Source organism: Lepidothrix coronata, unplaced genomic scaffold, assembly GCF_001604755.1.
Source record: "Lepidothrix coronata isolate B3197 unplaced genomic scaffold, Lepidothrix_coronata-1.0 Scaffold21, whole genome shotgun sequence".
Taxonomy (NCBI): Eukaryota; Metazoa; Chordata; class Aves; order Passeriformes; family Pipridae; genus Lepidothrix; species Lepidothrix coronata.
The window spans coordinates 1,305,004-1,317,973 of NW_016690201.1; the positions used below are offsets into that span (position 1 = coordinate 1,305,004).

The following is a 12,970-nucleotide window of genomic DNA, read 5'->3' on the forward strand; positions in this document are numbered from 1 at the left end:
TTTTTTGGTAAATACAGGGGTCTGCAATAATTTTTTATATGTTTCAGTTTTCAAACATTCTTCTGAAAAAAGCAACAGCATAAATGCAAGTATCAAAAACTATGGCATCTCAGTCCCATCTCATTCCTTGAAAACATGCATATTTCTTTCATATGGAATGGAAGACTCTCCTAACTCTGCTGTGATTGTTCTTCTGGAAGACAAGGTTAAAATGGCAGAAAAATTTACATTTACTGAAATAATTCTTCAAGATAATCATCAAGCTATTGTAAATTACCTATTTGATGAATCTGAAAAAAAACCCTTAAATTTTACACTGAAGCATTTGACAAAATAAGCATATGAACGAGCATGAGATGCTTATCAGCAAAGGTCGTAATTAAAAAAAAGTAAGAGAAAACAGCCAGAATATTTAAAGAAGCAATGCAATAACCCAGAATAAAATGGAAACATGGAAGTTCGAATTAAGTGCAAGTAGGAGAAGAAACTGCTTGTAGAGGAATTTCTGTTGGCCACGTTCCTATTAGAATAGCTTTACTGAGGGATTATAGTGATGAAGTTCACACAGATTAGAAGGGCTATGCTGGCAACACTGTTCTTTTTAGCCATTTAAAATCCTCACTTTCACTCAGGAAAAGTTACTTCTCTATTTAAAGCACAGTTTTCTCAGATTTATTGCATCTCCATATCCAGGTTAGCTGGGCATTACATTTCTTCATGTATATTACCTTCCAAGCAAAGTCTAGAAGTAAAATGAGGGAGAATGCAGAGGTAGAGAAGAACTTGCATTGTAGGTCTGTAGGAAATGTGATACAAAGGGGAGGAAAGGCAACTGGAAGAAGCAAAGAAACTGGTAGCAGAGAGACTGGCAGGACTTTGAGAGTGTAAGGCACTTCAAGAAAGGATAAAAAAATTTTATATTAAATTCTGCCATAAACATGAGGCATGGAAAGAAGAAGCTGAAATTATACATCAGAGTAAAACCCAGAATTTAATTCTATAGACTTTAATCCAACATCAACACTTGCAAACAGAAACCTATTGCCTGAGTAGTGTCTGTATCAAAGATACACCATGTACTTATTTTCCACTGAATAGGATTGGATAAACCCATCCAGGTCACGTGGAATCTCTCAGCACTGTACCAGATCTTCATATGTAATATTTAGACATACTTGCACATTGATATGTAATAGTGGGGACTCAAAAGTTATTGACACATGTCATGAAGCAAAAACCCTTGAGGGTCTGATAAAATGTATCTAGGAAATTTCGAGTTTTCTACAGAAGATGCCATAAGATATAGGGGAAAGTTTAATGAAGCATTTGAAACATAACATTGCAGACAATGAGAACAATAATATCAGGATAGAGAAATCCACATCTATTTTAGAGAGAAGATTCAAGGGACTAAACTGTCCCCCACTTTTCCCCATAGCTAAATTCTCCCTAAGTCTCTCTCAGTGTTTCGTATTAGCACTATCAGCCTCTACAAGCCACAGGAATAAGATGTTTGGACTTATGGATGTAGGAAGACAGCACCATTTAGAATTTTTATTTGATCCCTTTACTACAGTGACAGCCTTAACTATAGCTGTAAAAATCACAGGTGACTGAACTGAAAAGTCTTACTTTCCTTTAACCTCAAGACAGTCTTTTTGGAATTCTGTGAAATATTCCTGCAAAATAGTTTGAGAAAGAATCAGATTTCTTTAAGAAAAAAGTGTAATTATAATGTGTGACTGATTGGCACAAGGTGGTATGGAGGCTAAAAGTAAATATGAGTTTAAAAAAAATAGATAATTTCATGGAGGAAAAGTCCATTTAACCCATTTGTGGAACTTGTTATTTAATTGAACGGCCATAGGCTGCTGGAAGCAGAGTGTGACTAAGGAATGTCTGTTCCCTAGGCATGTGCTTCTGGCTATTGCCAGAGACAAGACAGTGGACCTGAAGTATCTTTGACCTGTCTAGTGAAGTGTGGCTATTTTTATACGCCAGACATGACCCAGAGAGTGTTTAACTGGCTTATCTTTATTCAGCTGGTAGTCAGACTGACTGAAGATAAGTCATTTTGGAAAAAATGCTGGTGTTCTGAGGGTCCTGTCTTAGATGGATGTCTGGGTACAATGCAGGCAAACTCACTTCATTTGTAAGTTGCATAATTATCATAAAAGCATTGATGGTAAATTATATTTTCTGTACAGTTGCTATTTGCATCTTCCCATAATATTTTTTTTACACATGCTTAATGCTTCTTTATTAGGACACTTTTCTTTTTAATCTACTTATAAGTTTCTCAGTGTGCTTGTATGTGAAAATATGCAACTCTGAATACCCAGTAAGAAACCTGTAAATTAGTGCCTTGTTATTGTGTTAGGTCCGATACCTGTTTTCTTAAGTGACAAAACAATACATATGCAGAAATCTACTACCAAAATCATGGAGCATACAGGGACAAAAGAGTGGTTCTCAAACTTTATTAGATGCCTTTTAAAATTAGTTTTGTAAGTGGTTTCTAAATTGTCGTTAAGGTTACTTAAGTAATATTCTAATGCTACTAAAGCCCTTTCTAAAGTATTAAGGTGACACCGTTAATCCATAATCTTTCTGGAACTCTTACACAACACACAGTGTTCTATCTTAAAAAAAAAAAAAAGGCAACCATCCCCTTACCCCTACCCTACATGGGAAAGAGAGATAGGATAAATAAAACTTTTATCCTTCAGAGGGATACTAAATATCATGAAGTTCATCAAAAGGAATTAATGAAACAATTTCACAATTAATATCTGTAAAGTGGTTATACAATTTGAAGAACATACATAACATGCTTAGTAGTATTAGCCTTGAAAAGAAATCATAATTTGATTTGATAGCAGTAATTGCATGTAATCTGCCAGTCCCTCCCTGGGGTAGAGCCTGGAATTACCTGAGGAGCAAGACCAGCGCAAAGTGAACAAGCAGAGGAATTCATGGTGCACCAGGCATCATCTTCCCACTGAGCACATGGACACAGAGGGACTCAGTGGTAAACAGGAGCAGGTTCAACTCCAGTGCACCAGGGGATGTCTCCCCACAAATAATCCATAGAAAGACATCTCTGCTGTCTGTACGTTTCTGTGCTTATCGATGGACATGCTCCTTACTCTGGAAGCCCAGGACCAGCCACATTTTTCTTATTTTGTTCAATAACAAGAAATATTTGAAAATCAAATGTAGTTTACCCTATGAAGGCACTGCAGTATTTCTGCCATCTTTCCCTTCAGGCTACTAAGTTTTCCTTGAAAAGCTATGTTTGCAGCTCATAGTTTTGCTGCAGTTCGTAAGCACAGTCTGCTTTGTAGATATGATGACAGATAGAATTTTTCTCTTTCATTTTTAAACAGTATGAAATAGTCTTTATAATCTAAACAGACTGTTTTGTTTTATATCATAGATAAAGGCAACCCTGAACTTCCTTTAAAATGTATTTCTGCTAAGAACTCCTATAAATATTCATCAGCGTGTAGAGAATTACTAGCTAGTTAACTCACTATGGTTAATAATCCATAACAGAGGACATGCAAACAGTGACCTGTAAGGTTCATGTATGGTCAACAGCAACTAATGCAGAATGGACTCGTGATTACAGTAACTTTGTATCATATCCAAAGTCTGGACCTTTGACCAGCCACAATGCCAGTTTTTTACATTAGTAAGTTCAGGCCGAAAAAACTTGTGACTTTTGCCACTCCTGCTTTACTGTCAGAAGAACCCTGGGTAGTTGAGAGCAAGGTCTGTTAACAGGATAGGATGAAGGAAACAGAAAGGAAAACAACATCTTTTTTATCTTACTATCAACATTTGGTATTACATCCTGAGAGGCAACACACAAAAATAAAACCAGCATGGAATTTAATTTAAATGAAAGATGCGTGAAGACCTTTTGACCTTTCATAGTTTATATTCCTCAAGAGGAAATTCATCACCACTGTGCTATGCAGCACTGACTGTGCACAAAAGTTGTTTCATGCCACCACAGCAACCTCAAGATAGTTCCTAGCTGCTGTAATTCCTGAGAAACTTTATGAAAAAATATCAGCAGGAACAACATTTATTCAAATGTTTTTTAACAAGTATTCCTCTGTGTTTTAGTCTGCAAACCTGACAAAACTACAGATTACAGGACTTACAATAAGAAACTACACTCTTTGAGTAGGAAGGCACGACTTCAGTGCATTTAAAAGAGGAAAGTAATGCTTAATCAGCACATGCAATTAAAATAAAGGCACAGGATATCTGTTAAGAGTTTGGAAAGTAAAGATCATTGCTTCCAGACAATTTTGCTGATGTATTAGAGATTTCTTTTTTGCTTTTTTAAAGTATTTTCATCATTATGTAACAGGTCATAATATCAGCATTCATTGTTAAGAGTAAACCACTTGTACTCTGAGCTCTGAAAAATTTGACTTAGACTTACAATCAAAATTTGAAAAGAAACCAAGAGGAAAAAAAAAGTGATTGATGTTCCAAAGCTGTCTGAAGGTTTAATTTCATGAAAAGAAATGTGCTCTTTAGCTTAAGAAGTGGGGGTTACATATTACATTTGTGAAACCAAGTAGGTTCCTCTCAGCCATTATACTTAGGTGATAATAGACACCTCATCTGAACTTCCAAATTTGTTAGCTGGCATTTTAATCTGTTCCAAACTTTCATTTTCTGAGACAATACAATATTCACTGAATTGGTAGAAAATACTAGGAAGATATGGGATGATAGGAAAAAATTCTTAGCCCCTAAAAATCACATGTTCATCACACAACAGCGTGCATAAGGATTTACCAAATTCTTTTCCATAACACATACAAAAAGGAAAAAGTATTCCAAGTACTCCAAAGTTCATTTACTTACTAAACCAGGACTCTGCCTTGCAAAGCGCTTCACAGTGAAATATGTGAACTATTCTTGACAGCAAGAGCTGTTTGTATGAGCCTGGAAAACTGACCTCTAATAGACTAATTTTACTTCACTCATAGTTCTTAAAAATCACCATGTTGATGTGATTTGTCCAAGACACAGGGTACACCTCCTAGAGAAATTCCTCTCAATCTGAAGATTTACTCGAAATTAAGCACCCTGCTTTTGCATTATTGAGTTTGAGAACAAATTTTCCAGCCTGTTATCAAAGAAATTAATGTATTCACAACTCCCCAAAAAAATCCACAAAAAACATTTAAGTGAACTAAGTTCTTTCTTCATTAACCTTTTGATAGTTTTGACTGCCAAAATATTTTGCAACAATAACTGAAAGGTTATCTGAATTAGGCTTAACCTTTTTGTCTGCTTCACATAACTTAAGGCTCTCTGAAGTATTAAACATACTTCCTTAATAAATTTAACAATATAAATCAAAGAATGCTTTTTTTTTTTTTTTTGAAAAAGCATCCACAAGGCATAATAACACCTATGTAGTGGCACTTCATCTTGGAATAGAAATGAATTTTAAAGAAAATTTTTTGCATGGGTGTGGCATGATTTTGACTTCTTTAATTGTTCAGGAGGAATCTCTGTTCTTATTTGAGAGGAAAAATAATTAGTATTTACATTGACAAGGTATTGTTTGTGTATAAAAGGATTTAAGAGGAGAAACAACAGAACAAAAGCAAACAGAGAAAGGAAAGAACACTAATTAAACTCAAGAGGGTAAGAAAGCCCTAACTGAGAAAACTAGTTCTTTACCATCAGCTGGTGAATAACAACATTTTCATAGCTGATTTGTCCTCCTATGCCTTAAAGGTGTCATTGGAGTATTTAAAAATAATAAGTCTGCAGTACCAGAGAAAAAGGCCAGGACAACTGATAAACCTGCCCTCTAGCACTATTACAAGTTTCATATCCTTTGATCTAAAATGAAGCTCACCAGAAGAACCACAACAGGCTGTTTAACACTAGAACAGTTCCTGGAAAAGTTGGAAAAACTGAAGTGTGTTGCTGAGAAAAACCTCTAAGAATGTGAATGTGCACCTTGGACAACCAGCTGCTGGATTCTCCCAGTAACACAAGCCCCCCAGTAAACAGGCAGAAGATTTTCCTGATGCTGCAAGACAGCATTAGGACAAAATATAAAAAGATTCCTGAAAACAAATCTCTAAGTTTCCTGGGCCCTTGATGGGGAAGCTATTCAAACTTTGCATGAAAATATCTGATCTTTGCTTTTCACATTAAAGGTGTCTGAAAGCATTTACTTCTAAATTGAATTAGCAATGTGCGGAAGCTGGAGAAAAGCAGCTTATTAATGGGGGCAGAGTGAGCTGCAGTTTCTCTGAATGGTACTGTAGTCCTGTCTTCTGAGTTTATTCTACATCTGCACAGTTGTAGAAACAAGTGGGTAGCAATTTGTCCACAGAGGCAAAACATGGCAACTAAAAACATGTAACATGGAGTGGTAAAAATAAATCTGAGTAGCTGTACTTACCCAGAGTGACTGCTAAAGCGTAACAATTTCTGTTGTAAATGATTGTGGTGGGTTGTCTCTGGCCAGCTGCCAGGTGCCCACCCAGCCGCTCTGGCATTCTGCCTCCTCAGCAGGACAGGGGAGAAAATAAGATGAAAAAGCTCAAGGGTTGAAATAAAGAGAGGGAGATTGATTACCAATTACTGTCATGAGCAAAAGAGACTTGACATGGACAAAATTAATTTAGTTCATTCTCAATTAAAATGGAGTACTGTGCTGAGAAAAAAAGACAAAACAACACCTTTCCCACCCTGTCTCTTTTTTCCATGCCCAACTTCACTCCCTCATCCATGACTTCTCTGCTTCCTCCCCATGAGCAGTATAGGAAATGGGGGCTGTGGTAAGTCCTTAGCAGCTCTTCTCTGCCTCTCCTTTCTCTGCACTCTTTTCCAGTTCTCCAGGGCAGCTCTTTCCCATGGGCTACAGCTCTTCAGGATCAACTTGCTCCAGCGTGGGCATCCACAAGCCACAGCTCCTTCAGGGCATGTCCAACTGCCATAGTGTGGTCCTCTCCATGGGCTTCAGTGTGCATACCTGCTCTAGCATGATCTCCTCCAGAGGCTGCCAGGGAGTCTCTGCTTGGACACCTGGAGCATCTCCTCCTTCTCTGACTTCTCTCTCTGAAGAGCTGTTTTTCACATGCTTCCCCCCACTCCTCACTGGCTGTGCAGCATTTTGCCCTTTCTCACACAGGCTTTTCCTGAGGCACTGCCACTGTGGCTGCAGGGTTCAGCTGAGCCTTTGGGTGGGTCCAGTGGAGTGAGCTGAAACTGGCTGTGCTCGGCATGGGGCAGTCCTGGCCACTCCCCACCAGCCCTGCAGCCCCCCACCAGCACCCTGTACATTGCTTCAACCAAAATTTCAGTGCAGCTGAGGATGGGGACAAAAGCAAACACTGTCTGCACTGAAAAACAGGAAGAGCCAATCACTTCCCTTACAAAACTCATTGGAAAAATTTTGTCTATGCATGGCTTGCCACAATCAGGGTCCCCGTGGTTTCCAAAAAAACAGGAACTCTGCCTGCATCTGTATGTCAGAGAATGGGATACTCTCCTTATTTTTTTTTTTTTCCAAATTACACCACTCTGGATCTTTTATAGTTGAAGATACTCAAATTCTGAGTGAATACAGTCAGGCAGCTGTAGGTTCCCATACTGGGAACATACATGTAAGACCCCCTAGGGGTGTGCAGGCAAGCTGTTCTCTTAATAGCTTATGCTTGGAAAAAAACTACAGCAGATGTCTAAGTTCAATGACAATAAAAGCAAATACACATCAGGGATGAAGATTTCTAAAGCGCCAAGGCCAGGAAAGATGTGTTCTGGTCACTCAGACAGGGCATCTTTACTGACAACCACAGTGCAGCTTTCTCCTGATAGAGTGGAGGGAAACAAACCATGTGCAACAAATGAAACCAATGCTTTTAAATGCCCCAAGGCTTTAACTTCTTATAATTTGGTCAGAGCTTTTATGGAGAAAGATTAAAATCATACACACAAAGCATGCTTACAAGACTTGAGTGCACACCATTCCATTAGAAGAACTAGCAGAAAATTTCCTTAATGGGCAGTTTCTAAATAGCTTCACTTTTAAGTAGCTGCAAACTTCTGAATTTTATGATAATTTGTTCAGGTTTTTTTTTAACCAGCTGTATAAAATGGCATCTGGCAGCCATAGCGTATAATTTGCTGTGACTAAAATTAAGGAACTGGACTGCAGGCCAACTCTTTGTTGTCTTCACTATGCGTCTGTGATATCAATGAGTCTTCCACACAGTGCCAGTAGAAGAACAGAAAGCTTTTTTATTTTAATTTTACATCTGTGATGGAAAGAGTTTTTTAAAAAAACTCTTCCTTTATTTCAGATAAGAAGTGGGAGCACAGAAAGAGATTTGTCTTGGAGCTGCAGTGAAACCATGGTGGGGCCAGAAGTAGTGCGTGCAGATCTGACACCTGACTTAGTCACTTGGCATCTTGTGGATGAGATTCCCTCCCACTTCTCTGCCTCCATCCTTGGAAGGGGTGATGAAGAGCTGCCTCCTGCTGTGAGGATGTGACAGCTTCCACTAAACAATTTACAGTGTATTTACTCATCTCACTGCATGCACAGTGCTTGTGAGTTCAGCAAGGAAGGGAAGGGTTGCAAAGGAGAAAAGAGATGAAGGAGGAACTTCTTTCAGACAGAATATTCATGTTGCCTCGTCTGCATTACCTAATAATCCTTCTCGAATTACTGAGTGCCTTAAGATGGATGTAAAACAATCATGGATGTAATTTCAATAAATGAAGTGCAGCCACAATCACAGACAGAGGGCTAACACACCTGGAAACTGTACTGCAAGCTTGTGTAAGACCCCACCTTATACATTCAGTTATTATGCCACTGCACTTAGAGAGTAATGGAAGCCACTTCTTGCAAGCTTAATGTTACCTGCAAAAAGTCTCACTGGAAAGGCCAACACTGGTAGCATTTCAGATGTGTGTACTTTTGCCCTTAAGGCTGTCATCTTTTCCCAGAGAATAGCTTTGAAAGGCTGTGTTTAATGCATTTCTCCCTATTGGCAGAAAAGTCACTTTAGGGAGCCACATAATAATGATAAGGCTGTGATATCATGCTTAGAACACACATTTGAAGATACCGTTTCACGCATGAACTAAAATCTGGCAGTTCAACTGCAGTGTGCTCTTGTTCTTTTACAAACTGTATCTACTGAATAAAAGAATAACAAAACAAAACACAACAGCTTTTTCTCTATCAGTCACTAAAATGTTTTTGAATGATTTCAACATTTTTTCTAATTTAGAGATTGTTTTTCTTATCTCAGAAAATGACTTAGAGTAATTATATTAACAATCTTACTGAGGTAGTTGGACACAGCAGCTATATTCACTGGAAATGTCACCACTTTGCTAATAAATACCTGTAAAACTTCTTCATATCTCCACCTTTTTTACTTCACAAGTTGATAATTGTTAAATCAGAAACCTGGTTAAGTTTCAGCGTTCTAATCTTAGTTCCTGCCTATATTTTTTTCAGTAGTTTAAGAAGAATATATGAAACTGTACTTTATCCAGTGATTCAGTGTAAAAAACTCCTGGACAGCAGAAATTTACTGTGGGACCAGGTGGTCTTTAGACCTGACCTAGAGCTTCTTAGTTTTAATGATCAATGTTAACGGAAGTGTGGAATATGTCCCTCATTCTGTCATTTGCTTAGTATACTACTTCTTTTTGTTTCAGGAGATAATATTTTCAGGCTGAAAATATCTAAAAATCCTTCAGTAAAAAGTGAAAGAGAGTTGCAAAGAGAGTTTAATAGCACTGCTGCTGCAATGCATCCAGTTTAAATTCTAAGCGCAGTGTTTCAAAGTTATACTCTCAAATCCCAATTCCTCCTCCAAATCTCGTAGAAACACAGCATCTGCCAAAAACTTATATATTCAACTTACACAATTTCCTGACTGCTGAGTTCAGCACTAAACCAAAGATTTCCTCCCTCATCCAAGGACAAACTACTTGCAGCTTCACTTTTAATTCAACTCACTGTCCATAAAAAGGAACAGTCTTTCAGCCCCTGAAAAACAGTCCTGAACACCCACAGGGGGCATGGCTATTACTGGCTTCAGAGACAGACATAAGAGGTGGTAAGAGATGAAAATCCTCATTTCACCCTGCTAAATCCACCATTACACTATGGTGATGTGACAGGAAAAGAGCCAAATACCTGCCACTTTCATCCTGCTGAAGTGCTGAAACCAGGATTAGAGTTATGTAATGTTGTAAAAGAGGAATTCAGCGTGCGAAGGGAGGAATCTCTCAGTTCCTTATTAAAATCACAGCTGAACAGCACTGTCCCTATTGGAACAAACAACAGCCAAGTCCCCAAAACTGCAACTGTCACCCACGCATAGACTTACAAAAGCACAGTCCAGGTGATCTCTATGCATCTGAGGATTTCTGCTTGCAGTAAAACTTCAGGGCACTAATTCCAGACTGGTGAAAACTTGATCAGAGGTTTGCTATGTTCTGGACATTTTGCACAGCACTCAAACTTTCTCTATATTTGTGCATAAGACTCTGAAACACAAACTGAAATTGGATTCAAACTCACTAGCACACAAGATGAGCAGAGCAGGATTGCTTAAGTATTTGCATAGAAAAGCTTACCTTAAATGACATTTTCAGCTCTTCCACATGCACAGGGAAGATCCCAAATCCCATGAATGCTGTCACTGCACCAGCTTCCCATATAATGGTACAGACTTCTTCAGTACACTAAGCAAGCAGAGAACAGAATAAACTTAAACAAAGTTAGAGGTACTCTTCCTATTGCCTTCTTAGCAATTAACATGCTAAAGCTGACCACAGTAAGTGTCAAACTAAAACTTGAAATCATGGAGACCACACTGTCCTTGATTTTGAGTCAAGGCTGGGGAAGCAGGTGAAACCTCCACTGGGCTTAGGGCACTGGTCCCAGGGCTCTGGTTTTCTCCAACCCTGCAGCACGATTCTAAAGCTCACTTGGTCCTGAAAGCAGGGATTAAGGAAGGGGTGGCTACCCCAGCCTCTTCAGCAGAAAAAGTGCATTTAGAAGTGTAAGAGCAAAGTGAAAACAAAGAGCTGACAGAAAGGCTTGCTAGTAGGGTCAAGTAGGTTTGAACCCTTCCAAATGATGGCAGTACTAATACTTCTCAGGAAGAGAAAGGATTGGAAAAATTTGAAAGAAGTGGAGCGAAAGTAGCTCAGGTATCAAACATCTGCTTTTGCTTTGGGAACAAGAGTATATGTTACTTGAAAAACATGGTCTCCTTGACAGCCTGGCTGTGTAGGGTAGGGTGTGATACACACAGTGTAAGCCAGGAAAATATTGATTAAATCATCTGTTTTGCCTGCTGGAGTCTAATAGTGTCAGTCAGGGATGGACAGAAGGCATCCTTCAACATATTCTTTCATCCGACAGGAGACGGGTACATTTGTACTATGAAGACAAGTGAATTAGAGCTGTAAATTTTGTTAAAGAGCAAATAAGAAGTGGTCGGTGGAGTGAAACTTTAGAACTTAATTAACTCACACACACAAAATCGAGCAGTTAGCAGGTGAATAGGTAATTTTGCACAAAAATAAGGAAAATGGGAAACAGACTAAAATTTTTAAGAAACACCTAGAGTTATGTATTTGGATTTTTTTAATGTTGGATATTTTACACTAAAATATCGAATATTTCAGTATTGACAAGCCAATATTCTGACTCTTGCCATCTCCAGAAAGACTAAATTACTTTGAGAAATCTGCTAAAAATAAAGGTTTATTTGGTGGGCTTCCTTTAAGAGAAGCACATGAGAAAATTCAAAGCAAAAATTCCTGGGTTTGATACATATTGTAAAGTGCAGAAATTGATACTGGACACAGCAGCAGTTCAAGATGCCGCATAAAGATAAATGACTGAGGTACTGCTGGAAAATTATTTGTCCAGATACCACCCCCTTCTGATATAACATTATTTTAGTACCTGCATTAGTGTTACTGAAGTGCCTTTTGCATTTACCTTACCTCCGTGCAGGCACACTCTGTGTGTCTTTACACACATTTATCCAACAAAGAACAAGACAGTTGGCCGAATGCTACATTGCATTTAACCACCCTGACAGGACTAGGGTCAGACATCCAACACCCCAGCCCACAGAGTCTTATTATAGCAAATTTATGAGAGCAGATGTTGCTACAGGCCTTACAAGACTACATGTTGTGTTTGGCACACTGGAGTTAAGCAGCTACATCTTCTCACAGCTGCATAAAGTAGCAGTTATATTCTTCTAACTACATGCTAAAAATGTACCACTGAAGCTAAGCTAGCATGATTAAGGGATCTGAAACCTTGGACAAGTCCTTGACTCTAATAATATGAGTGAACAGCAGGGACTTAGAAAAACCCTTTCTGGGTTTTTTGGCAGTTTAGGGAATAGGTGTTTAATCACTGCTTTTAAAGTCTTCTTTCAGAAAATAATTGAGGCTGTGTTTTCATCAAAAATGTCAGATTTATTGTCTTAACACTATATTTATAAAATAAATTACCAGGAAATGAAGAACAACAAGAATAAACAAGAATTCTATAGATATCGTTTACATGAAGAGGCATTTATTTTCCAAAAAATGTTGCATGTAGAATTATTTTTAGTTTTTCAAAATTAGCTACACTAGTGATTTAAATCTTTAAAAGAATAAAATAATCATTTCAATGGGTATGGAAGAAAAACTTCCATGCATCAGACTCAAGATCACACTCAAATCTAGGAAAAGCCTCATGCCATAGTAAATCTTCAGTCTGATCTTGAAGCAAAGTTTATAAAATGCCAATTACAATAAATTCAAGTTTTCTGTGTTAATCTACCGAAGTTTTGATTAAAAACATGGCTTTAGCTAATAAGAGTCAGGTGCTACTGGTTCATCAGGTGCAACTGCATCCTACTTTATCTTT

The 12,970-nt window shown here is 38.1% G+C and overlaps 1 protein-coding gene across 5 annotated transcripts in view; it reads right to left on the reverse strand.

Annotated features, from left to right (window-relative positions):
- The window catches only part of GUCA1C (guanylate cyclase activator 1C), a 76,666-nt gene that overhangs the window by 37,396 nt on the left and 26,300 nt on the right, over window positions 1-12,970 (reverse strand). For 2 of the 5 annotated variants that reach the window (XM_017808055.1, XM_017808054.1), the window contains one exon: window positions 10,663-10,770. In XM_017808055.1, coding sequence (XP_017663544.1) covers window positions 10,663-10,716 — 54 coding nt within the window. In that variant the 5' untranslated portion in view covers window positions 10,717-10,770. Of the gene's footprint in view, window positions 1-3,536; window positions 3,608-4,893; window positions 4,978-6,457; window positions 6,467-10,662; window positions 10,771-12,970 lie in introns of those variants that run through there. The other 3 variants (XM_017808052.1, XM_017808053.1, XM_017808056.1) reach the window with 3 other exon arrangements.